Genomic DNA, 27528 nt, shown 5'->3' on the forward strand with positions numbered 1-27528 from the left:
TTGCCGCTCTTCCTCGGAATCACTGACAACTGTCTATTTTTTTCACGCCCCACAATGTCTTACTCCCATTTGACTCACCTCTTTGTTTTCTGTACCTCTGTATTTAGTGGAATTAGAATTTTCTGGGCGGTGACAGTAGATATAACTTATACTTTCTAATTGCCCCCAGATCAGGTCAGAACAGGTAAACGTTTGCAGAGAGAGAACCTCCACACTCAACTCCACTTCAGTGGTAATGGTAAGTCAGAACTTATGAACAGACTTTTATACTCAGTGCATTATGTTTTCTGCTGTTTGGACCATGAAGTAATATTCTTTTGAATTTCATTAGCTGTGGAACTGAAAGATTTGCAGCATCACTCGGAGCTTCATTTATCTCCTACATGTGAAGCGGCCAACCGTTTCTGCTTATAAATGTGCTTTGACAATAGAGGGGAAGTCAGAGAGAACGGGTTTGCAGAGTGTGTGAGGAAATATGTAAAAGGTGATTTTTCAGTTACTAATCTGAGGAAGGAGGTCATGTTTCCATAGATCACCTGCTGCATGTGTTTCAGTGTAAACGCACTGAGATTGATTTGCTTTTGGATAAATGAAATCTTTAACGTTATTAGCAAGATGAAATTGCATAATCACGGGAAAATCAGTGAAAAATACGCTTTAGATGGATGAAGTGTAATATTTCTCTTTGTCTTATATGTCCAAATGCATTCACACAATAGGAGGAAGCAGACAAAGCAATAAGAGTTGTAATGTCTTTGTACAGTTTGATCCAGTCAGATAGAAACCATTACTGTGTTTATCCTGTGTTTTTCTTTTCCCCTAATCTTATCACATTTAGGTAGGTAGATGGTGCCGACATGGAGATAACGCATCTTACTATCACGCTCTATATCACTTTTGTTTTGGATACAGTGACTCATAGTTGCTAAGAGCTGGAATAAAGCAAACTAGATAAAACCGGGGTGTGGCTCAGCTTAATAACAGAGTGTGACTCTGCCACACCTTGTAACAGTCCTGCATTCATACATGACGTCATTTGCGAGACTCAGCTTAATATCGTGCCAATTTGTGAAATCACAGAGAACAAAGCTCTACGTAAATCTACCCAGTGTATTTAAAAAAGTACAACGAAGTAATACTATGATTATTACAAACATACAAATAGGATTATTTAGAATATATAAGGATATGTTGACAAATCTGCATAATAATTGACAAAAACACAAGAAAAAGAAACAGGTGAAAGACGTGTTTGCTGCACAGACATTTTTCTGTCCCGCCATCTGACATACACACTGTCACATTATCTTCTGACATCATGTTTAAGAATAACTTTATTTTAATGGTTTAAATGTTAAATAGCAGTATTCCTCAAGGGTCATTATACTGAAGTATTCCAGATCAGCAATACTCAATTTACAACCCACAGGACATCTGGTGCTGGCTGACCCACCAATCATTTTCTAATTCAGTAAATAGAACTGACTGAAGAGGTTTAATGTGTGAACGCTTTCAAATGTAACAAAAAAAATCGGTTGGTGTTTATAGCGTGTCTGCAGTTTCGTGTGCTTAGCTGATGACGGGAAAGTGATGCATGGTTTTAAAAATCTAAACTTACAAGCCAATCAGAAAAGTAGAGAGAGCACAGACTGAGAAAGTCGGTGCATAAATATGGCAGAAGGGGCTGGCCGGGATTCAGATTGCACTGGTTAGCTCCACCTACCAGGCAGCTAAAGGAACACAAAGGGAACACACACACACACTCAACAGGCCTGGACAAAGCTGGGTCATTACAAGTGTCAGCTTTCAAATGCAAAATAATAAATTATTTGTCTGTCAAATGAACATCAGTGAGTGTCAGTTCTTGTATACGGCTAATGTAACTAACATGTTAGTTCATTTATAAATAATTCATTTTGAAGGAAAATTTGTTAAAAAAAAAAAAGTTGAAAAATGTCACTGTTATTTATTCATATTTATCTGATCCATGTATTTTATTGTGTGTTAAGTACCCCTGACCTAAACCTATTCTTACACTGAGGCTTATATTTATACTGGCACTAGTTTTCAAAAGTCAGCAGATATTTTTCTAAAATCCAGTGACTCTCATCACGAGTCTCGTTAACAGATCACCATGTTTTTCTGCCTTTGCTATATGCTCAAGGTGGAACATTGTGAGTCACCACAAAGTCACAGATTGGATTTTTGTGGATGGTTATCACAACTACAGTGTGAGCCTCACAAACCTGTAGCAAAATGATGCATGTCTCACACTGAAAGCCAAACAAAATATAGGTATAAGGTAGTTGAAATAACAAAATTTTTAAAAGTTATTGGGATAAAAAAAAGAATACATGACAGGAGACTATCACGGCAGGGGAAAAAATAACTTTTATGCTCACAGTATTTATTTAGTGAGGTAGTTGAGAACAGTGGATCTACATGCCAAATGCCTCAATCTATTAGTAACATTTCCAACACAAACAATTTTTGTCCCACATTTAGGTTGTTGCAATTTGTTTGCCCTCACTGACATAAAACAATGCTCTTAATATATCACATCTCCCTCTATGTAAAGCTTTCACATAATATTTTTTTATTTGATTAAATTTGATTTGATTACATTTTTTTTTTTAACATTTTCAACAATTTTCAGTCAGTCCCAGTACCTGACCATGATTTATAATTTGCTGAGCCACTTAACACTGACCTATGAAACATTTAAAAAAAATGCACCTAACTCAAGGGATGAGCACATAACAGACAACTTAGCAAAGAACCTAATTTAAATTGTATTGTCAGACACTTTGCTACAAGCATCCTTACAAACCCCCTAATTTGTCCCAGTTTCTTTAGCTGGATGAAGGAAAATGCCAAAGATAACACAGTTATCAGGCATAAAATTCTATTTTTACACTAGCAAGATGACCCATTAGCCAAAAACTTCATGGCTTGGAAGAAACTTGACCAGTGGAGGACAAAAGAAAAAATGGAAGGCCTAAAACATAATGCAGATACAATATGTTCTTAAGAAACAGGAAAATATCCAGCAAAGATCTGACGAAGGTAGAGATGCAAGAGAACTGACCCCTCAGCTGAGCCATCTACTGTTCACCAGTCTCATCAAAAATGGTGTCAGTGGAAGGATGGCTGTAAAGAAGTCATTTTAAAGGAAGGGAAACGAGGACAAAAGTCAGAGGTATGTCAAATTATTGTATAAAAGAACTGGACAGAAAATAAGTGGTAACGGAAGTTTTTTGTTTTCTTTTTTTTCTTTGGGGGGGGGGGGGGGGGTGTCAAATAATCACCTATTTGTATGAAACCAGGCACAGCAGTGAGTGTCTACAGTCATCTGTAAACAGTGGAGTCTCTGTTATGGTTTGGGGCTGTAATTTAGCCAAAGGTCTTGGGTGGTCTTGTCAAAATTGATAGAATTATGAACACAGATAGACTTGGATCCACCATGCTTTACCATCTGCTGAGTGTCTTATTTGCAAACATACTGCCAGTACAGTAAAAAATAAACCTGGATAGAAAAACACACAGTAGAACACTGTCAGTCATGGAGTCCAGAGCCTGGACCTCAACACTACTGAAGCTGTGTGGCATCATCTTCACAGAGAACAGAAGAAAAGGCAGCAAACATCCAAAGAAGAGCTTTAAATGTCCTTCAAGAAGCCTTGAGAACTATTTCTAAAGACTACTTTAGAAATTATAAGAAAGCTTGCCTAAGAGAATTCAGACTGTGTTAAAAAGAATAAAGGTGGTCACACCAAATCTGGACTTTCAAGCTCGCCAGAACTCCACAGACTGTTTTTGCCTTTATATACTGTATTTGCATTTCATTTTGCAGATATTTCAATACATCACTGCAGCTATTTCACATTTTTCTACCAAAATTTGAAAAATGAAAGTTGGCTTAAAAATTCTGCTCGATTACTGTTACATGCATCGCTCGCTATATTTTGTGTGTGAACTCTTGACGCTAAAAAGTGTCAATTTGAAAGTCATCTTACCACTTAAAATAGAAATACTCGAATACAATATTCAGCTTTATAGTATTTGAATAAATCTTCTTAATTTATTTACTCTATTTAAAAAATCGTTACTACAAAAAAAATGAGTCAATTTAAAAACAAAAACAAAAAAAAATCAACAACTTAACGAAACAAAAACGGAAGCTGACGTTTCCACAACCGTTTTAAAGAGTTGTTTCCATATTTGTCCCGGTTTCTGGTATTTTCCAGTGAAGTAGGGAAAAAAATGCAATCAACTTCGCATGACGGTTTTGAAAAATCTTCAAATGGCTGCCTGAGTCAGCGAGAATTTGGATTCTTCTCCATCTTATCGGACTCTTATCTAAAGAGGGAGCAGCTCACCTGTGAATCAGGTAGTAAGTGTGACTCGTCTCTGAGGCTCCACCTCCGGCTGCAGAGCTCGGCTCTTTCGGTGCGTCTGACCACAGACAGTTTGAGCTGCCACGACGCAGAGCGCAGGCACCCTGTCCGCGGCAGTGTGTGACCTATTTTTGCTCTCTTTTAACTTTTCACCATGAGTACAGTCGGCTCAGAGCACGTGTTTTTGACTGCTTTACAGCCCAACACTTCAGTCTCAACTTACGCCCTCCCGTCCGAGATCAAAGTCGGGAATGGGGGCTCTGTGTCTGACGACTCTGCGAAAGCGCGACGCGTCCAGCAGCAGATCCAGATGAGACTGGCGGAAAAGTCCACACTTCCGCGTCAGAATGGATCCACCTCACACTACGCCATGTCAGGTAAACATCAACGAGTTTTTAAGTCGCTTTCACATGGAGTTACACCTACACTCTCTCACTGCTCTGCATTTCCGATTGAGAGCTGCTGTGTGAGGTGGTCTGTGTTCAGTGCGGACAAGTGGCGGAATTAAGTGTGACAATCCAAGTTTCCAGCCTGGCGCTGCGGGCACAGGTGCTCAGCAGTGCTGAGTGATACAGATGAGTTGTTAATCAGACCACTCAGTCCTGTGACCATGTTTCCTTTGGTCTTATTTGACGACATTATGATCTGTCACACTGACTCAGGTAGTAAACATGCCAGGTAATAAAAGCATGATCTTTATATGTCCAGACATATCAAACTCCAGCCAAGAAAGGCTTGGTTTGAGTTTTGAAACAAGACATATTCATAGAGCTCACGCTGAGCTATAAAAGGATTCATCTACAGACTCCAACACCCATAGGAAATTTAAAATGCTGACATTTAAGAGGCTGCATTCATTTTCTTTTACACTTTTTACTGTGAAAATTACCCAGATGATTAATCCCATCAATACAGCTTGAAAGAGAAACTACTTCCCTGTTGCTTCACCACTTGTTTATTTGTCTAATAAATAGAAACCTAATGATAAAATTAATCTGTTTTTCTTTCGATTCGTTTTTTCCCTAAACTCTTTTCAGACCTCCAAGTCTGACTCCGAGCCAATAGTTTCAAATGCAAGAGTGACACTCAACTGATATGGCCTGGGGGGTGGGGGGTGTTCTGCATGCTTGTCTGAATTCCTGTGGACTCATTTTTCTCGTCAGCTCTTCGAGGAATTTGCGTTTTGTTCTGAGATGAGCTCCAGCAGCAGCCATTTTACTCAATGTCATGTCTCTGCAGAGGAGAAACGGTTAATGTGTAACAAGCCCGAACAAGTGCTCCTTTCATGAACTTCGCTGATAGCAGACTAAGGTGAAAACCTCTCCCCCCTCTCCCCCCTCTCCCCACCCGTGGGATTAGGTTTCAGGTAGTGCTTGGCTTAAAGGTAGGTGGGTTCAAGAGATACCAGAGGGGCTCATGCAGCCCGTTCACAGTTGATACATTATCATAACTGGTTCGTCGGAGGCATGTTGACACGCAGTCAAAGTCAAGGTGGGACTGTTATGTAAGCAGTGACAACACTCCCACAAAGGGAATGAAAGGCAATACTGAAGCGCTGGGAATTAGTATGATCAGTAGTTACATCAAATTTTATGATAAGACTTCAGTGAAAGAGCTGAGCTACTCATGCTCACAGTCTTGTCATGGCCTGTGTCTGCTCTTAAACCTCATGACTGCACACGTGACTGATGCATGAAGCTACACGCCAGTGGCATTTGAGGCCAAAGCAAATCTCGCCCAAAGTGACCATAAAGTATATCATCCCGTGCATACCTTTGCACTCCATAATTTTCTGTGTGCGACCAAACTGCGAGGAGACGGCAGAGGAGCTTGACGGCTTGGGTCTTTGTTTACCTGAGCCTTTACTCGCCTGCTTCAGCAGAGAGAACATGGCGTTCATGCTGTGTTCAGCTGCAGAAACATACGTGTCGGATAAATATGTCACTGCCTGCGTTTCTGTGTGCCATTCTTTGCCCTGGGTTTAGCTTGGAGGAAAACTTATTGTCATTAACTGTGACTTCATATTAATCATCTTCTGAAAGCATCTACAAGAGGCACATTCCTTACCACACAACAGGGAATGCTGCTGTTTCAGTGGTTTGCGGTTTTAGAAAAGTTCATTATGAATGCGTAAGTGTTTGCACATGGTTTCTGGTTCATGGATTCTGCAAGGAATGTTTTTTCTACTTCGTCCCAATTCTAAAAACTGCTGCAGCTATGCATTTATGACAGTGAGTGAACAGTGTTCAAGCTGTATGTGGACAAGTCTCAGCAGAAAGCGAGGGTGAAAAAGGAAATATTTACAAGGAGTCCTGGCTTGATGATCAAAGTACATTTTTTTTGAGTGGCAGCAGAGGAAGGGAAAAAAAGTTTCCTCGCTGAAGGACTTTTCAAGGGGTGTGTTGTAACGGCTGTTGCTCTCAGGTGTGTTGGGCGTAGTCAAGGTAGAACAGGGGTCAGGCCCGAGAATGTGTCAGTCTGGTTTTTATACCTGTGGTATGCAATAAAGTAGCATAAAGGGCGGTCCAGCCCACCTTTCTTTACATATATGGTAGGTGTAAAACCGCTCAGGTTCAGCAGAAACATGCATGTTAAGTACACTAAGATACAATGCATGGCAACAAAAACACACAAACCTGATTTTGTTTCCTCATTTGTGCTTTTTGGTCAGCATGAGAAAAAATAATGTCTACAAGCCAGAAGCTCAGGTTTTTTTTTTTACAGTTTTTTTGCTCTTGGATCAGTATGATGTCATAAAGAACGGATATACCTTATATAGACATGTTTCAGATACACTGAAACATCTCTGATGAGACATCTCTGACTGTGAGCAGTGCAGCCGCACCCACCTGCATTTCACATCATTTGTCTTTGATGTGGGAAGTATTGAAAATACATCTTTACTGTACTTAAGTAGACTTTTCAGGTACATGACTTGAGTCTGTATTTCTCTGACAACATTTTTCTTTTACTGCCTTAATTTAAACACAAACATCTCTACTTTATACTCCTAACATTTTGCTAAATGAGATTGGGATTTTTCCAGTTTAAGACATTTTAGGGGAGTTATAGTTTCATGTCACCACACGCCTTCAAACATCAAACCAAAGCAAAATGAACCTAAATGGAGCTAACAATAGCACATAAAAGGCAGTCCTATTGGTGTGTCCATCACCTGTGCTTCTGACACTCAAAGAGATCAAAGAGGCAAAAAACAAACTTATAATTTATATCTTATGTATTGTACTAATTTTCTTTTAATTCTCTTTTTCTCTGCATAACAGATGTTCAAGCTGAGTCCTTTCATTAGAATTTAAGTTGTAATAAAATTTGTTGTACCGTGTGTTAATATTATTTTCTTATGATATTAACATTAAAATGAGATTCATTTAGCAGGCAAAAAGAGTTGGTAGAAATGCCTTCTAAAGAGCTCCCCTTTGCCTTTATAGCACAACATTTCTGTCTGTACTTTTATTTGTATTTGTACTTCTGCTTACATGAACGAACGATGAACATTAGCTTGAACCTCATTTTAGATCATTCAAAAGGTGAGTTGAAGACATCACAGTTTGAAAACTGGCAGCTAGTTATTGTTTTATGACATGTTAGTTGTCCAGCCTGTAAACAAGTTCATAGACTGTTACATAATAATAATAAATGTCCCTCTGCCACTACCTCAGTTTTGAAATTTTAGTTTCTAAATGATACATTCTGGTCACCATTTTGATCCCACTCAAGTATAATAAACACATAAATATCCCTTAAATTAAATTTTTCCCTAAAGCCACCAGAAGGTCAACATTTATGACCAAATCCTTGCAAAACTAATGACTCTCCAATAAGTCATGGCTCTATTTTGTGTTTCAGTAAATGACAGGCTGCAGAATTAATTTCTTAGGAAGGGATTCTAAATCACATAAACATAATTACACCCATAGATGCTACTTTATAATTAACATAGTTTTGTCACTGACATATTCCCCTCTCAGCTCAGATATGTGGGTCGACAAACTGTTGCTCAAGCCTGCTTACACTGTAAATAGCTTGCTCCATGGCTGCTAGCGGAGTCACCACTTGCCGTTTGAGTCTGGACGGAGAGCAAAAAAACATTCGCATACTCTGTGTTTGCTGACAGAAACCTGCAAATGTCTTTGTATGTAGGACAGGTAACCGGAGACATCGGCCCTGCTGACTGGTCAGGTCCTGCTGCAACACACCGTGTGAAATCAAACCTTTGGGCTTCGGCGCAACACGACACCGGCTATTTAGACAGAAATGTCTTTCATGTAAAACATTGTTGTAAATTAAAGAGGCACACCTTATTGTGGGATTTTCGTCTGCGATTGATCCCACCCTAAAAGTGCCTTTTTTATGACATGCAATATCTTCTTTGAACTTCTTTTTTTAATCACACTTGGCCTCTTAGAAGTTGCAAGAATACAGTCAGCAGTTGATTCAACTTTCAGAATGAAAGTACTGTATAAATGAACTTCCCTTTTTGAAAAATGGGAGAGTGTTTCTTAAGAAAAAAAGGGAACTTTTTCAACTATTTTTGTAGTCCAATCACTTCCTGCTGTCATTGTTCCATTTTTGTCCAGACCTGTTTAGAAGGGATTTTCTTTGACACTAGTAGCAGTAGGATTAGGCTAAAGATGAGCTGTTAAGTCATAAATCACTCAAATTACTGATTCCTTACCTGACTTGGTGGAACAGCGGTTTAACAGAGACGTTAGTCACCAAGAAATCGCTTACGTTTCTGTATAAAACAGAATGATTATTATTTATTATTATAAAGGTTCTATAAAACATGTTTGTGACTGTAGCTCAGGAGGTAGAGGATAGAAAAAGCTTTTAGAAACAAGTGGTTGTGTGAATGAGACGTGTTGTATAAAGAGTGCTCCAAAACACCATAATTATATACAGCAGTTGTAATGTGTATAAATATATTTTAATGTGTTGTAATTATGTGTTATTCACTGACAAATGGTGGATTACATTTTTTTTTTTTTTTTGCTTCTTTTCAGATTACGGTGGTTCATCGTCAGTGAAATATAACACCCATAACCCAAGTTTCAGCTCTAAATCATCCTTCATGTACTCTGGTTCCAGAACAATCGTGAGTGGAGTGTTTCTCACTTTTTCAGCCCAATATTCACACACACAAATGATTAAACTGAGTCTTTAATCTAACACCAGACGTTATATTAGCTGGAAGCTCCCATCTTAAAAAAGCTGATGGCTTTGCTGACATGTCACGTAGGACACAGCGTGTGTGGAATTTCACAGTAGGCTGTGATTAGATCAGCTCTGAGTTTTCTTGTCCACTCACTAGATTCCTCAATCTTAGTGATTAAATTCAAAAGACGCTGGCTGATTAATGCACGTCAGTGTCCTCGCCATTGTTTCCGTAACAGTCCCCTGAATAGATTTAGAAATATTTTTGATTCATCCAAACTTACAGTTCAGTGAAATATATTGAGTAACTCTCTTTACACATCTGTTTGTAACAGTAACTCCTCTCTCCACCCCCAGGGTCCGCAACTGTCTCAAAGATCAGGCTTCAGCAGCCGTTCTGCCGCCCCAGACATGGCTGGGTTTCAGAGGATGAGTGTGAGGAGTGGAGGTCCAGGTTATGCTGTTGGTGGGGGTGGTGGGGGTTTTTATCAAGAAGAAATGCGCATGGGGACCATGAAACGAATGGACCCAGAAATCTCTACGCATTCAATGCAGCAAATACCAATGCAAATGAGGGGCTGGGGTGTCGACAACAGCGATGCTGGCAGTTTAGTCTCCGAACGTGACGCCACCTATGGTCGCTCGTATGCTCAGAGCGCGGTCAATGGCTACACCAGCCAGATGATGCAAGGAGGAGGCAGCTCGGGCTTTCAGTCAACCATGCGCCGATCTCTAAGCGGCACTCTTTCCCGTGGCGGAGGGGTGCCAGCAGGTGGGACAGAGATTGTCCAACAGCAGTCCTTCAAAGGCCCGGCCCACCGCACCATCAGCAGGATTACAAACCGTAACCGGATGAGCGTGGGCTCCATGTCTGGAACCATGCAGCAGACGTCAGGTGGGAGCGTCTACGGGGGAGGTGGAGACACTATGGACGGAGGGTTCATGATGTCCACGATGTCTGGCTCCCAGGGGAACCTAAGGATGCAGCGTCAAGGCACCATGTCCCGTGCCATGTCGGTGAAGAGCATGCAGAGTGTGGGCAGGGGCATGGACATCTACGACGGGCAGATGGAGTTGGGAGCCAGCATGGGCAACCTGAGCGAGTGAGAAGCTTTTCACATTCATAGGATCAGTGTTTTCATTGGTAGCACTGATTTTCCTGTACTGTACTGAAGTTTGTGATAACTGTATGATGTGGTGCAGGTCAGTGTCTGGAAAAATGCCCATATTTACATTTGATAGGTCAGGTTTTATCAGTCATCAACATCATCAACCTCAACAACCAATGATGTTGGGTAAGAGGAATTCTAGAATCCTAGAAAAACAGAACAGTGATTGGTCTTTCTAAGAATTCGGTGTAGTTTAGTGTGTACTGTATACAGGTCTTCAGCTTCAGCCCATCGTTTTTTTCTGTGTCTAAGAGAAAACGGAAAGCAAAGAAAGCAACGCTAGCATGAAGAAAACTGGCATGAGTGTGATGTCACACAACCTTTAGAAAAAAAACATTTAAGTGCTGATGAAAGGAATTGATGAGCTCAGAGGCGTATTGATCAATTTGGAAGCAGTCCTTTAACAGAGGTGGTTCTCCACTCCTCTCTCTAGTCATCCTCATGACTCAGTTTGTTGTATTTGTCACTGACGTTCTTAGTGAAGGTGATGAACCAATGTGCCGTAAATTTCATGTGTCACTAAGTTCACAAGGGGAGTGTGCAATGTGAAAAGTGAGTTTCCTAAGAGCTGTGGATTGGGAGGTGGCTCCATAGTGGCAGGACTGGTTTTGGGTGTGGCAGCTCAGTGTCAAGCTTCACATTTCACACATCCCACAGCGTGTGGTTAGGGCGAGCTGATTTGCAGCACACTGTGCGATTTGGAAGAAGTTCAACAACACAATTTTGCACACAAGTAACAAACCGCCTGCGAATAGCTGTCTCTTTGTGTGCTACCAAACATAACAGCAGGGAAGTTATGTAATAAAGTGTTTTTTTAAGTTCCTGTGTTGAATTTGTTTATTTGCTTCTTTGTCAGGTTGGACATGCAAACAGCAGTGCAGCACCTGACAGAGGAAGATCCCAGCCTGCAGGCCCTGGGTGCCGCGTACATCCAGCATCAGTGTTACAATGACAAAGACTCTAAAAACCTGGTACTTTGCACTGATTAAACTCATGGTTACAATTCCTTCAGTTCTTTCCTCTGTGCTATTAAGAAACTCATTCATGAAAGTTGTTTTCCTTCAAGTGCCAGCATCCACTGATAGATGTTTCTCCTCTTCTGGTGACTTTATATAAGCTGGGGCTTCGGTTCTGGTGTGTCCTAGTTCTTCTTCTACTTTTTCTTCTTCTTCTCCATTTCTTAACTTAAGATAGTGCGGCAATCTCTTGTCGGCAGATTTAACTTCTCCAAAAATAATTTTTAAAGGGAAATTTTTGACTTTTTCAAGAATTAAATGACCCTTTCACATTGTTTCACATTGAAGCAACTCTCAGTTTTTATAATTTCATTTAGGTTCCTGTCCCAGTCCTACAGTCCTAGAGATTGTATAAATACCCAAATGCCCAACTGTTTTTTCCTTCCCTCTTTAGGTGCATCAACTGGGTGGCATTGGTGAATTGGTGCAGCTGTTCAACAGCCAAAACCCAGAAGTACGGCGCTACGCCACTGGTGCTACACGCAACATCATCTACGAGAACCAGGAAAACAAGAAAGCCCTGATCGAAAAGAATGGCATCGAAGAGCTCATCAAGGCGCTTGAGGAGAACGATGATGAGCTCCGCAAAAACATCACAGGTATTGCAACGCATGCACCAGAGAAGCACCTAGAATATTGTTTTGGAGCTTTCCCACAAGAGGAAGTGGCTACAGATTGGTTCAAGTCAGTGTGTGGATTTAAAGTGATCAGATTGTCAAAAAGAGCAGTCTTTGAAATTGATATTGTTCAAACAAACGAGAGCACACCGTGGAGATTTGCAAGGCATGGGGCGTGTCTGAATACACAGAGAGTTGGATGGGGAACTGCTGTCATGTCTATAGACTGTGTAGGTGAGGATGGGAGCTGTGTGGGCCCGTGAAGCAGCAGTATGCCAGCCGCCCCCTTTGATGAGACAAGACCTTGTCACTTTTCTCCTTTAAGCCACAACACAGAGTGCTAAGTAAAACGCCTTGGCATAGGGAATAACTTTTACCTGTACTTATTAATATCAGTGGGCTTCCAAAGTGTGACAGCAGATGACAAGTTTTTGATTCATGGAGCACAATGTAATCCTCAAATGGATATTTTATTTTAATGGCATGTGTTTTTTGGGGGGGATATTTCTGCTAAGCTATGGTAGGTTAAATAATTACTGTGAAATCATTTTAAATTGGTTAATGTTCATTTAACTCACTGCTGGCCTGAAAAAACATAGTTTCCCCCAATTTTTTGGTTAACTGTTGCCATACTTCTTGAACTCAATCAATAAAAACATCCTGAAATCATATTTGAGAAAAGCTGATGACAAAAAAAAGAAGCAATAGTATGCCTAAATGCCAGTTTCTATTTGTCCGTATTCGTGCAGGTATCTTGTGGAACCTTTCATCCAAAGAAAACCATAAGGAGAAACTAGCCAAAGCGACACTTCCTACACTTGCTCAAAAGATCCTCATCCCCCTCTCGAAAAACGAGATGGGTCGGACTGCGCATACTGATTCAGACACAGAAATCCCTCCTGAGTCCCCTTCCGAGACAGAAATCTTCTGCAACGCCACAGGATGCGTCAGGTACACCTCATTTATGTGTCTTGCGTCTGCAGCTGCTACATGATTGATTAAAATGTATGCGTATGCTTTTCCTTTCCCATGACTGCATTTGCATTTGGCAAGCTTGTTTTTTCACACCCAGCGCTTTTTTAGCTGATTACTCCAGCCTCCAGTTACCTTTGACTCTATTCTGTTAATGCATTGGTGCCAGGAGTCCTGTAATCTATATGTGCACAACACTCAATCTGACCTGAAGAAGTTCTCTGAAATCACTTGCTTATTTTCTGTGTTCTTAGGAATTTGAGCTCCGCGAACGAAAAGACCCGCCGGTCGATGAGAGAAACAAATGGACTTGTGGAGTCTTTGGTGAACTACATCAAGGCCTGCCTCAAAACAAACAGAGCCAATGAAAAGGTGGGAGAATAGCTAAAAAATAAGGAGAAATCCAGAGAAGGCAAAAAATAAAATACACATTTTTTTAATAAGCCCCTCCTACCAGAGGAGGCGAGGCACTGCCACATGCTTCAATAGCACTAAAAGTAAGTCAGTGTTGACGTTGGCGTTCATGTGGGATTCAAACCCTGGTCCTCCAGGTGAAACCCTTCTTTTTATCTCTTTTCTAAAATATATATAGTGCTCAAGTTGGTTTGATAAATGACCTCTTACAGGCTTGTTTTTGTGGTTATTGTTTTTAACGCCTACAGTCTAGTTTCCCCTAAGACAACTTGAGTTGCAGTATATTATATATGTTGTTTTTTTTGTTTTGTTTTTTTGTCCAAAATAATACACAGGCCTAATTTCCTTTGTGTACTTATTTGTCTGGATGTGCGTATGTCTGTTCTAGGGGGTGGAGAATTCAGTGTGTATCTTGAGGAACCTCTCCTACCAGCTCTACGACGAACTTCCATCTTCTGTTTTAGCCCGCATTGAACCAAACAGAGATCAGGACAATGGGCTGGGCGAATCCATCGGCTGCTATACACCTCAGAGCCGAAAAACCAAAACTGTAAGCACGTGTGAGAATCGCTCCATTAGCAAGTGCACATAGACCATCCTGCACATCTTAATTCTGCCTTCTCCTGTATTTCTTTGACTGACAGAAAAAGAAGCAGTTTCAAATTTTAAATCAAGTTTCCAAAATGCCAAGTGGTACGGAGTGGCTCTGGCATCCTGATATTTTGAAGGTGTACCATGAATTGCTGAAAAAATGCGAAATCAACTGTAACACCCGCGAAGCAGCTGCTGGAGCACTGCAGAACATCACAGCTGGAGACAAAAGGGTGAGCAGCAAATTCATCAGGGATTCAAATGTAGTGACCATACACTGTATATAAAAGATGTAAACAGCTACAGTGGCATCACCTAGCATCCCAGAGTGGTGGGAATGCAAATTGCATTAATAAAGAGTTTGTTGTGTTTAATGCAATAAAGACGTTCAGAGATCAAAGACAAATAGAGTACATCTTATCTTAATAAGGGCCAATTACCTAAAAGAAAAGTAAAACAGTCGAATTTCACTCACCAAAATGAAATAAAAAGTTTTCTTGGATGCACTGTAACACAGAGAAAGCCAAAACTGCTTTTTCCGCTAATTCCATTAAAAATGTTTCCAAACGAGTCGCTGGTACATACAAGGCCAAACTGTCCGGATAAGGGACTAATGTCAGCCGTAGTTACATTTTTTTTTGTCTTGTGCCCGCTCTCGGGGAAATACAACTACAACTGAAAAAAGACATCACAGTTACGGACATTACACATATTACAAGGAAGTGCTGAGTAACACAGTGATAACATCATCACAAATCAAAGCACAAGCAACACAGAGATGCAGGACTCAGTATAAAAGATCTCTAACAATGCAAAGTTTACAAAGGTTGTTTGATAATTAGCTATAATTAGTCCATCTCATACATTAATTGCTCTGTCTCTTTAACTTGTAGTGGCCTGCGGTGCTGAGCGATATGGCTTTGGACAAAGAACGCATGCTGCCAACCATCATAGACATGGTACCTCGTTCTGCCAAAGATGCAGAGCTGCGTTCGCTCACAGGTTTCCTACGAAACCTTTCCCGCCATACCGACGATAAAGACGACATGGGTCAGTCTTTTTTTTTTTCTCTTCCCCTTCTGTAGAAATGTTGGTGTCTCTAAGACACAGAATATAAAACCCTAAACTGTTGTCTTTGCAAAATTTTAAGAATTAGTGGATTGTCAAAATTGATTTTCACATTTCTTTTTATAAGATGCTAATTTGTATTGGTTTATTTAGCCAAAAAGACTGTGAACACACTGGTGGATAAACTGCCTATGGATGGAAATCAGAAGTTTCCCTCCAGCGAATCGGTGGTCAACATGTGCGGTGTTTTCAATAACCTGGTGACTGGCAGCATGAGTGCAGCCAGAGACATCGCCCAATTTGATGGCCTGCCAAAACTGATGAGCATCTACGAAACACGAGCCAGCAGGTTGGAACTTTTTTCCAGACTCCTGATGTTCAATTTTAATGTTGCTATCCAAAATTTTGTGTGTGAAGTCATTTGTATCATTTAATAACCTTGGATGAAATATTTTTCTAGCCTTGAAAACAATAAGGCATCCCCAGCAGCAGCCACAGTTCTGTCCAACATGTATCATTACAAGAAGCTGCACAAACAGTACCAATCGGTAAGAGATGGCTTTGAGCTCTGCACTTCTAATCATGACATGCAAGAAAAAATCAATAATATATCAAAGATAGAGCATCTAATTTCCTTCTATTCCTCATATATTTAGACAAACACCAATCTTTCCATTTTCAGTTTACTATTTTTTTCCAAGCTTTTGACACTTAAAAAAAAATCCTTTTAAAGAGTTTCCTGACCTCTGATTTGAGCAAGAACAAGGAGTTCACACAAAAGTGAATATTCATTGAAAACAGTTTCTTTTCTCGCCGCCCCACCCTCATTCTTATCAGCTTGTGTGCATTTGTGTGTACATGCACATTATGTCTGAGTGTGAAAGAGTGAGAGTGACGGGAATTCTATGATGAACTCTGTTCATTCTCTGCAAAACTCTCTCAGTTAGATGACACGTTTAACACCTCACACTGCTACTCTTTAAACACACACACACACACACACACACACACACACACACACACACACACACACACACACACACACACACACACACGCGAACATATCCAGTCAGGCAGGTTCAGGGCTTGAGAAGGATAAGGTAATTTTACTGCCTTCTGCAGATCGCAGCTTGTCCCACCCAAAGGTGTGGCGTACAGCTTGTTTCTTCATGAACTTGTTCACACAACAGGAAACATGATTTAATGTTGGCTTTGATTAGAGTTTTCATTTTATTAATCAGATACGCACTCCATTGCGTTACTGTACATTTTGCATAATACTGTAAGTACAAGAGCACAGATTAAACATGATCTTAAGATCACGGCAGGTTGTTTTTCTGTGTTTTGAAGTATATTTAATATCATAACATCTTGTTTGTACCTTTTGTGCTACAGAAAGGATTCACAAAACAGTATCAATCAGCGCTATTGATCTAAAGCTGAGGTAACTTGGGACAAATTCAATTCTACAACAGCGAACAATCCTGAAGTCTACCAGCACTCAGTGGCAGAAATCTATACCACAGTAACATCTGCTCTGTCTTCACCTGCAATCATTTATGTTATGGATATCAATACACAAGTAACAGAGGATCCATCCAAAGGAAATGTCAGTGGCATCAATGCAGTGCAAGAATTTATGGATTCTAATACACATATTTGCACCTTAAGCATTTACTCTCTTTGTTAGATCACTGTATGCGTTTTATGTATAATCAGGGATTTATTTTCTGTCACAGAGGTTTTAAAGCAGTTGATGGACAATCTGATGGACACTTGTGCCTTAGGTTTTAACAAAACTCCCTGTTTTGTCTCTCTCGTTTACGGTTCAGATGCAAGATAGCCTTGTTTTTGTAAATATTGCTTTTTCTTTTGCATAGAAATGACATGTTTGTTTTATAGACAGCAGTCCTTTGTACTCGTAGTTTTCAGATAGATGATGTCTGTTATATTTGAATGTAAACCATAGATTTATAGAAATTTGGATGTAAATAAATTAGTTTAAGGGGGGGGTGTCATTCAATGTGGAATTTTGTTTATACATATTTCTATTCTTATGCAATGTTGTTATAGTAATCACTGTTTTTCTGGTGTAATTAATGGTGTGTGCTTAATGCTGGGGTGGCTTGATTACTTGTTGCAGAACAGATGAAACCAAGTATTTGTCATTTTAGCTATTAGCTGTGGCAAATTGTAGATGTAAACGTCTTTCAAACCTGGATCCATTGTGCAGTAAATCTATTTTGCAAAGTCTATTGTATAAAAATTAAATCCCTGAACTGCAGCAGTTGCTGCTCAGTGGCATAAATGGTAACCTTGTGTTTCTGTGTGGGGAGTAGAAGACACTTTGATGCTTTTTGCAGAGGTGTCATCTGCATATTTAACATCTAATAAAGAGAAACATTTGGAAATGAAATGACATTTTGTTCGCGTTTCTTTAGCGTGTGCGCACAGCACCATTTGCTGCCGAAACAGACTGACACCAACACTGTAAAATGCCAGCCACACCCTGTTTGCATATTTGTTCCTGCTCAGACAGGAACAATACCAGACCTTCCCTGCTGCACCCTTATTTGGGCTCTTACCTCAGTGCAGGACCTCCATGAGGAGAGAGAACATCAACGTTTACAAAAGAAGAAAACCTTGTGATTGATTTCCAGTACGTGCAAAGTTTCCAGCTAAACAATCCTATTGTGTGGGAGTCCCGTTCCTTCACCTGACTAGGAAAAAAAGCATATTCCCTGGATTCTCTGGACTGATATCTGATCTGTCATGTGTATGTTTTTATGTCTTTGCCAACTATTTGTTTACTGCCAACTATAAAAGGAAGATCGAGTGCTTATAAATTAAAAAAGAAAATCCTTAAGACACCGTCATTACACTGTCTTCTGTTGGAGACTAAAATAAAGATCAACAGGGTAAATTGGCAATCAATAAAATATTTATTGTACACACACTCTTAATTACACTTACTTCCCTGAAATACTTCAGACAATTTCTCACAAAGTATGTTACACATCAGTATGAAATGTAAAAATGCTAAAAATCATCTATGGCATGTAGAAACAGAAAGCAACACACTGATTTTAATAACACACTGTACAGAATGGAAACAGTTGGCTACACGATGCAGAAAACAAAAAAAAGACGTGCCGACAGCGATCTCTACAGAGCGTCGAGTTTTAGAAAGGAGTGTGAATCAGATGTCCTCAGCGACCAGGCAGTAGAAGTCTGAGCGTGCTGCGTAGTTGCGTGATCCCAGGTCCGAGATGTCGATGTCAGAGGGTTTTGGCTCAGCTGCTGAGCTGGTTGCAGCGGGGAGAACTGGAGCTTTGCAGGACAAAGCTTTGTAGACAGGGAGGCGAAGACCTGCGACACAGAGAGAAGGAGAGCGATGCAAAATGTCACTTTCCCCTTCTTTGGTTTGTATTGATTAAATTGTGTGGTGATTTTTTCTGTATGAGTGTACATATAAAATATTTATTTTTTACATTTTTACTGCAAAGTAAAAGGAAACTATTGCTTTGATTTTTTATAAATAAAGACTTAAAATGCTCTCTGCCGGGCTTTGTCCAAAGTTACCATCACTTGAAAACCTCACCAGCACCAAAGCTTCAACATGAACAATTGTATGCTCAGCTCTTTGTGGCTAAGTGTAGCGGCTTTTTGAAAACTCATAAATCCAGACCTAGGACGAGTGTGTTTATTACTCTTTACCTTTGGACACACCCAGCCAAGTTGTTTATGCCATCACAAAGTTAAACTAACCTAAGCCAAGCCAAGCCCACCATCATTTGACTGCAGCGCTTTGTAAATAGTTTTAATTCTTGCATCTAACTTCCTGCAAGAAAACAAACTAATGAACAGTTTTTAACTCTTAAGAACGAAATGAAAGCATTCTCATCAATAGTGAAATGAAAAGTAAATATGTGAAAGACCATTGTGATATGATGCCTTAGTTATGAAGTTAAGTATTAACTATAGCTTAGTCAGTATTTGTTTATTCAAATTGGGAACTAAGTGAAATGAAGAGGGTTTCGACTCTGACGTGTTTTTTTGGGTTTTTTTTAAGTCTTTCAGGTTGAGACTTGTATGAAGGCTGGAACATTTTATGTTGCACTCTTGTGACAACAAGTACAAGAACTGCTGAATAGTTGATGATTTGCATTACTGGATCAAAGTCATTAACAGGTGCTTGGTAAACATGTGAATGCTTGCCTCAGTATTTTTTCCAGATATTCAAATTTAAACATTTTCGTGTGTGTTTCTCACACAAAACCTAGACTGCACCTCTTACCCAGATCACCGGCAGGGTCCGTATCTGAACGGCAGTCCAGGTAGTCCGGCTGAAGGGTCAGCATTGGGTCTTTGTCATCCTCCAGCAATGTCTGAGGGTCACCAGCAGACTCCTTGTGGAAGACAACACTGCGAGGCATTGCTAAAGCTAGCTCTTTCCAGAAGACAGATGAAGGCGTCTGTGCAAACACAAGCACAAAGACACCAAATAACATTCGTCCCAGCAAGCTGCTACAAAGTCAAGCGAACCTTCTAAAGTGCAATGCTATAGTTTTAATTTCATTTTGAATTGATAAAGCTGCTCATTTTTGACATCAATAATGCATGATAGCAAAGTGAAAACAAAGATGTTTCAACTTTTATGAAAGACTGAGAAAAATATGTGAAAATGCATGACTGTGGCAGTCACTTTTACAAACTAACTTAGTGATAATTCAGATCTTCTTGGGGGGGGCTTCCTCAAAACTTCTGTAAAATAAACACTAGCTTTATCAGTATTATTATTCTAGCCTTGAACCTTCCAATAAACTTTTGAGAACGTAGAAGAACACAAAAATCTTCTGACTTGTAACTGACAGATTTCTATCTGCACTGTTACTCTCTGTTATTGTCTCCTCTTCCTGGTTTTCCCTGGTTTGAAGTGGGCGGTGCTACGGTTGAAAATGTAATGGCATGTACAAATGCAAACCAATCATTAAAATTCCCCACATTTTAAACCTAGACATCGTGACAACCAGTCAAATCTACCACACCCACAGTGTCCTTCGGATAATGTCAGTCGAAACTATCCATCATATTAGCAAGGAAACAACATATGGCTGGAGTATTACCACAGAGTTGTGTCTCCAGGTAAGTATGGTGAGGCAGTGCTGGTGCTCACTAAGCTGCTGTTTGACCTCTGGCCTCATGCGCTTATACTGACCATCCAACATGATGAAGATGGGCTGCTGACACAACTCCAACAAGTGCAGGAGGCCTTGTCTAAAAAATACACAGAGCTCCAGTTAAACATAGGACACTGCATATTGGAGCAATTCTGCCCTCAAGTGGTACGATGTAATAATACACAAATTATTACATTTGCTTTCACACTTTCATAACTTGGCTGTTTGCTATATAAATACAATATCATTTTTATTTATAAAGCAAAGTTTAAATAGTGATATTTCTGTGTATTCCGTCCTACCTGAAGTTACTGGAACACCAGTCCTGTTCAAGGTAAGCAAAAGAGAGCAGCACGATGAGGCGCCGAGAGCGACTCATGTTCATTAGGAGCTCTGCAGAAGGATCTGAAAACAGATGGTGCAATTAAAAAGGCAAAAATTAATGTTTTTTACACGAATCAGTGCAGAATATTAAGAACACTCTTACTGTTTCCATAAACATTAGGAGGGTAAGTATAGCAGCCATGTGCTGCTACCTCTAAAAAAGTAGAAGAGCTGCATCTCAGACTTTGCAGGCCTCAGTCAGCATATTAAAGGTTAAAGTTACAACAGTACAAATAGAAAAAGACTGACAAAGTGTGGCTTGTTTGGAATGTTTGAAAAGTTGCATCTTAGCAAACCACAAGACTTCTGGAACAATGATCTGTGACGGCCAAGACCAAAGTGGAAATGTTTGGCCATGACGCAAAGCACCAAATATAGTGAATACCAAACATAGCATATTAGCACAAACACCTCATACCAACTGTGAAGCACCGTGGTGGCGGGGTGTGATTTGCGCTTGTTTTGCAGCCACAGAACCTGGGCACCTTGTGGTCTCTGAGTTGACCAATGATGCTGGAGTTTATTCCAGTTTTTAGTGACTAAGAGGCTGGCAAGGCTAGCACAGAGAGCTGACCAGTGGATTTGAACTCATAACCCTTTTCTGTTTCATTTCTAACATTTCTAACTATTGTAACACTGTATGGCCTGAGTGTAGTTAACCTCCTAAGACCCGAACTCTTCCATGGCATGCATTTTTAATTTCTCTTTGATATTTGGGCATATTGGGACCTGATGAATGTAAAAACAAAGAATTGCCAGATTTTTTTTTGTTTTACCTGATTTTTGTTCCTGACAAACATATGAGAATATTTGTTTAAAATTTCAATAGAACAGTGGCAGTATAATGTCCTCGTAAGTGGATATCAGGCCCTTGTAGAGCAAAATTTAGTATTTTGGTCTAGACAACCCAAAACGTGATGTTCACATATGTGGACACCAGGTCCTAGGAGGTTAAAGATGAATTTGACTTCTTCAATTTCACACATTCCTGAAAGATGTGAACTCAGACAGTCAAAGACAGCTGTTATACATTAACTCTCACTCTGTCTACAGGTGTGACAGGCAATCTGACAGAGAGTGAGACCTATATTTTTGGTCTTTTTCTGACAGGGACAACTGATTTTCTATGGTTTATACAGAGTGCTGGCTTTCAGCACTTTAACCATATCTAGTCACATATGGGGCAATCTGTCTGAAAGCTAAAGCCTGGTATGAAATTGGGTCATGCAACAGGCACAGCGGTAAATATACAAGAGAAAGCTTGAAAAAGAAAAGAATAAAGGTGCTGCAATGCCCCAGCTGTGCATAGACGAATACTCACAAACTTCAATGAACTAAAGCAACAAAGAGTGAGACGAAATTCTTGCACAACGATGTGAGAGACTGATAAACTCGTGAAGAAGTTATTGCTCTGATGTGGTTCTGAAAATTACTGATTCAGAGTGTCCTATAAAATGATGTTTTTCATGATTGTACATTTCAGTGGGTTACTTAAAATTATATATGCTGATCATGAAGCAGGCATGAATGAGGGAAGCAACACAGAAGCAATAGTAGCGCTGCAGTGTGGGAATATAATCATACCTGCACCAGGTAGTATATCGTTGTCATTGAGGTGCACTTTGTACCCATTTATATTTTCCAGGTGAGGTTTGAGTACGAAGTTGACAAACTTCCTGTCATAGTCATTATTCACATATGAGATATAGGCATCATATAATTTCCCATCTGAAAAGGTTCAGACACAAACATCCAGGTGTTGTTAATACAAAAATATCAGTGCGGCAACTTAATTTAAATTCAAGAGAGGTCTCACCATTGAGTTCATAGTCTCCATACGAGTTCTTGTACCAGAGTTTGATGTTCAGGTGGCACCTCGAGTAAATGACAGCAGCTAAAGCCAGGAACAGGAGGAGGATGACGGCTGCAATCACAGCACCTGTGTGACTGGGGCTGCCTGGACATAGATACCAGAAGCAAAAGGAAAATCAATGGAGAATATAAAAGTAATACTCCAATTAAAAGCTTTTATATTATACAACATATATTGTGGCACAATTTTTAATATACAGTATATTTGAGACTGCAAGTAAACTTTTGGAGGAAAATCCAAGATAAAAAAAAAAGCACAGTTTTTTCAATTTAAATGATTAAAGATGTATGATATATAATTATTCCACCCCGGAAAAAGAACAGCTCAAAGAATTAAAAGCACAAAATCACCATTATATTTATAGAGTATATGTGAATGTCTGACCACAACTGCACAGAAATAGTTTCTTTCCCAGTCTTTGTTTTTTAATAACAATGATGTATACTTTATTGATCCCCGTGGGGAAATTCCTCTCTGCATTTAATCCATTCACCCAGTGAAGCAATGGGCAGCCATTGGGCACCCGGGGAGCAGTGTGTAAGGACGGTACCTTGCTCAGAGGTACCTTAGCGTAGCCTTTCAGTGGATTTGAACCCCCAACCTTCTAATCATGGGGGCACCACTCTACCTACTGAGCTACCCCTGGCCCATTTTTTTTTATTTTATTCTTACCATGTAAAAAAAAGTAGTTACTGCTCACATAATATGTGACTATAGTGCTTTAAAGCATCAGTCTGGACCTGAACTAACTCATTATCAAAAATTATTCAATCAAGACAGAGCTACACAAGCATATCAAGTCAGATTCCTGTGTTTGTTGAGTTTGATGGTCCTGTGTAAGCACTTTAGTTAGTCTTTAATATTTAAGTTTGCAGGGAAAGGGCTGAAAATATAGTGTACGCTTAAACTAACTTCTTTTAGCTGCCGACTGTGTCCAGAGCAGTGCATGCAAAGCCTAATGCCATCCACTGGAAGTAACCCACTGACTGTGGATCAAAATTTCAAAGAACCCCATTTAAAAGAAAACAAACTACCCTTAGCTGAGTACGTGGAATTTCTCCGTTAAATAGTTAGTATTTAAAGAATATTTTTAAATATGGAAAATAGACCCATTATGTATCCTGAATAGCCTCAACTCCTATTTGAGAAACTTGTTTGTTTTTTTTATTTTTACCTAGATTCTTCAGACTGAAGTCAGCAGAAATGTTCCTCACTGTGCAGCTGTACAGCCCAAAATCTTCCAGCTCTCTGAGGGTGATCACTAGGAAGCTATTTACCATCAGCTGGTTGGCACCGGGAGACCTGATATAGTTAGACAGAAGATTAAGCACAGGTCTAAACACAGGTACATTATTAACTTTCGCCAAGCTAATATTCAACGGCTTCAAATCACCATGATGATGTGTTCAGCGAGGAAAGTGTGTGGTTATTGAGGGGATGACCATCTTTACTCCACTGCAACGTGGTGTCACATTGCTTCTCTGCTGGGTCCCAGAAGAGGAGAGCAGTGCAGTTCAGTTTCACAGTGGATCCCACATTTTCCCAGAGTGTTGTCGAGCCCCCGTTAGGTTTAAATTCTGGAGCCTTGGAGCACTGAGACTCTGTGTAAAGACACACAGCTGTTATCCATGTTCACTGCAAGATCTCCAGACAATAGGGGCCTTCATGCCAGGTAGCACCTGAGCCTGTTACTAGAAGGCATGCTGAAACAAAATACCTGTTTGCAGGTGTATCCATTCAATTAACCCCTTCAAATCCACACACAAACTCTACAGCAGCTCATTGATTTCGAAATAACTTAATTACTCTAGCACACTGAAACATTACTTTACCTTTAACTAGGAGACGCACAGTAAATGTGACCGTGCTGTTGCTCTGTTGCTTACAGGTGTAATTTCCTTGGTCTTCCAAATTTAGGCTATTAAAGTCCAGGTAGATTTTGCTCTCATTTGTAGGGAGCTGCACGCAGTCCTTTTGCCAGGTCAGCTGTGTTTGAGATGTGCTCTGAACAATCTTCAGAGGGCACTGTAGTTGATATGGATGCCCGACAAATGCCGCCTGTTCTTTAAACCTACTCTCATCCACGCAAGTTTGACCTTCGTAGAGAAGAAATACAGAGGTTTACTTAGGACAGAGTATTCAGTCCGTGTCAGTGCATTCATATCCCTAAGATAAAATCTGTAGGCTACACCTCAAAGTATTGAAAGACTTACTATTTAATATTTACATCTAGATTCAATTAATTTTATGAAACCCCAAAAGGGCAGTTAGTTTGCATCTTACCCAGACAACCTATTTAACAGTCAAATTCACACAGCCTACACTCTTTAAACACTACTCACAAACATTGTTCCAGTAGAAGACACAGATCAACAAACAATGAAGTTAAATAAAAAATATAAATAAAATAAATTAATAGATTAACAAGGAGAAGTGTTTAAAAACTAGCAATCATAGAAAAATTAATCTAAATGATCCTGTCAGGGTTAAGTGATCAAATAGCCGAGGGAATTGAGGATTTTTGAGGATCCATTTGTTCTACACTGGACATAGCAGTGACTTGAGAGCAACTTCCTGAAATGAGACCACAAAGCATACAAAACATGATCAAGATGGTCAATACTGTTTTTTTCCTCCTTTATCCCCTGTTTTTTCCTGATCAGGTATCATGTTATGTAAGGTAACATGACACCACGCACTGTTGCATCACTAAAAACTGAATCAGATGCCCAACAATCGAGTATGAATGGGATTTATGTTACTTTGGCCTATAAACAAACCACAAAGTAATAAGGCTACAGTATTAACACAAATCTACCCCTGATGCATGCTGTATGATCAAATGGATGCAGGCCAAAATCCCCCGAAACTGGCTTTACTTCCTTTTAAAGAAACATTTTGCATACAGTCTGTGCATACAAGCAGCTTGCACAGACTCTGTGGAGCGACACGACACTGTGTAGTTTTTAGGGCCTGGAGTAAGAGGTTAATGATGTATGAAGGTGAAGTTGTTTACACTTTCACCCATGAAGACGATGAGCAAAGCAGTGTTTCCCTGACTTAGATTATAATAGATTCAAACAATAATAATAATAATAATAATGATAATCAAGAAAAACACCAGTGTAAACAAATGAGCCCTACCAAATTAAACACATCGGATAAACTAATGTCAGCTGCTGCTCTATTAAATCCTAACCTGTCGGTCAAGTTGGTCAGCGCATGCGCACATTGTGACGTTAAGGAAAAACCAACAAATATTCGCTCCTCCTTTTGACTTTTCCTCCTTTTCTTCTCTTTTTTTCTTTCAACCCGTCCGGGTCTAAAGTCCGTTTCTGGTCTTGTTGCCGGGCAACAGCATGTGACTGCGTGACAGTGACATGTGTGCACGCAATGACCACATGTGCATTGACCTGGTTGTTTAGCATACTCATCAGCATCTATGACCGCGATAAATAGTTTATAATAAAAACGCATCCACAATGAATACATTGAATACAGCCACAGCTCCCAGCTGTGGAGCTGTTAAGCAGGTGCTCCAAGCAAACTCTAAACCTGCCCTTAAAAAGTGATAAGTAAATAACACCCTTACCGACTGCGAGTAAACCTCTGTCCCATAACCCGGAGCACATCAAAGTGAAAGCCACTAAAATCACAGCCATGAGCGGGCAGCTGTTTCCCTCTTCCTCCGTCCTCAGGTGAACACTGAACCGAGTGCAGAGTTTTCTGTTTAACTACATCACTAAACCACAACTTTCCTGGCTTATTATATGGTTACAAACAGAGTCGAGGCGGATATGCAAAAGACAGCCTTGCGGTTCACTAACTGCACCTGGAAAAACCTGAAGCTCTCCTGCCGATTGGTTGGCCCTTGGTCATGTGACGCACACACCGACTTTTACCTGCCTTGCACTTTAACTTCCTGTACAGGAAGAAAACTGGCTAAAAAGGGATGTATGTTAATACTGTAACAGAGAGAACAGTAACCAAAATGGTTTATTGTCAACTTTTTTATTTTAGTATTGCTGTTTAGATGTATGACACCTAATATACAGGCGCCATCTGGGCCCGAGAAGCTCTGGCAATAGAGATTATGAATCTCTAGATTTTGAATGCCTGGTAAAATAGAAATTAATAAACACCTACATAATATTAGTTGTTTATTAACAAAGGGTTTGTAAAAGGTGCGTTGAATTACTTTGTCACAACCTAGTACCGGTAAATGTATTACCTAAAGCTTTAAAATAACTTTTTATTACAAATAAAATTTACAGTATTTGACCCCTTCACAATTTCCTTTTTCTTTTTCTTTTTTTTTGTGCATATTTTTCAGACTTCTATTATTCAGACCAATGACTGTAGAAAAACAGTCATTGATTCAGACCGTAAAGCAAGACAAAGACAATACAAGCAAGTATTTGTAATAACTGGTGTTTACTTTGTCATAGCGCTGTGAAGGCATTTTGGCCCACTCCTCTTTGTGAATTTGTTTTAATTCAGCCACACAGGATGGTTTTCAAGTATGGATAGTCTGTTTAAGGTCATGCCAAAGCATCTCAATTGAATTTAACTTTGGACAGCTACTCATCCACTCCAGGTGTACTTGAGCTTCAGGACATGAACTGATGGCCGGATGTTTTTCTTCAGGATTTTCTGGCAGAGAGCAGAATTC

At 39.9% G+C, this 27528-nt stretch overlaps 2 protein-coding genes across 4 annotated transcripts; one reads left to right on the forward strand and one right to left on the reverse strand.

Moving 5' to 3' along the window:
* The first annotated feature begins 105 nt into the window (after window positions 1-105).
* On the forward strand, window positions 106-17835 carry pkp3a (plakophilin 3a). Of its 3 annotated transcripts, XM_040026926.1 has the most exons (14): window positions 106-238; window positions 4597-4774; window positions 9422-9513; window positions 9930-10675; window positions 11598-11712; window positions 12152-12356; window positions 13124-13325; window positions 13601-13718; window positions 14149-14310; window positions 14405-14584; window positions 15245-15401; window positions 15573-15768; window positions 15880-15967; window positions 16815-17835. In XM_040026926.1, exons 1-14 carry the CDS (start codon window positions 236-238, stop codon window positions 16854-16856), a joined length of 2484 nt encoding a protein of 827 aa, XP_039882860.1. In that variant the 5' UTR covers window positions 106-235; the 3' UTR covers window positions 16857-17835. The 3 variants fall into 3 exon arrangements, with proteins under 3 accessions (XP_039882860.1, XP_039882861.1, XP_039882858.1); XM_040026927.1 differs by lacking the exon at window positions 4597-4774 and having other exon boundaries at window positions 113-238; XM_040026924.1 differs by lacking the exon at window positions 106-238 and having other exon boundaries at window positions 4183-4774.
* Window positions 17836-18338: 503 nt separating this feature from the next.
* Window positions 18339-26692, reverse strand: sigirr (single immunoglobulin and toll-interleukin 1 receptor (TIR) domain). The gene is made up of 10 exons (XM_040026942.1): window positions 26449-26692; window positions 24689-24952; window positions 24250-24457; window positions 24031-24158; window positions 22800-22940; window positions 22568-22711; window positions 20902-21004; window positions 20546-20696; window positions 19717-19894; window positions 18339-18788 (listed from the first exon to the last, which is right to left on the reverse strand). Exons 1-10 carry the CDS (start codon window positions 26516-26518, stop codon window positions 18619-18621), a joined length of 1557 nt encoding a protein of 518 aa, XP_039882876.1. The 5' UTR covers window positions 26519-26692; the 3' UTR covers window positions 18339-18618.
* Window positions 26693-27528: the final 836 nt, after the last annotated feature.

The sequence above is a fragment of the Simochromis diagramma genome, unplaced genomic scaffold (assembly GCF_900408965.1).
Source record: "Simochromis diagramma unplaced genomic scaffold, fSimDia1.1 OVJJ01000293.1, whole genome shotgun sequence".
Classification (NCBI taxonomy): Eukaryota; Metazoa; Chordata; class Actinopteri; order Cichliformes; family Cichlidae; genus Simochromis; species Simochromis diagramma.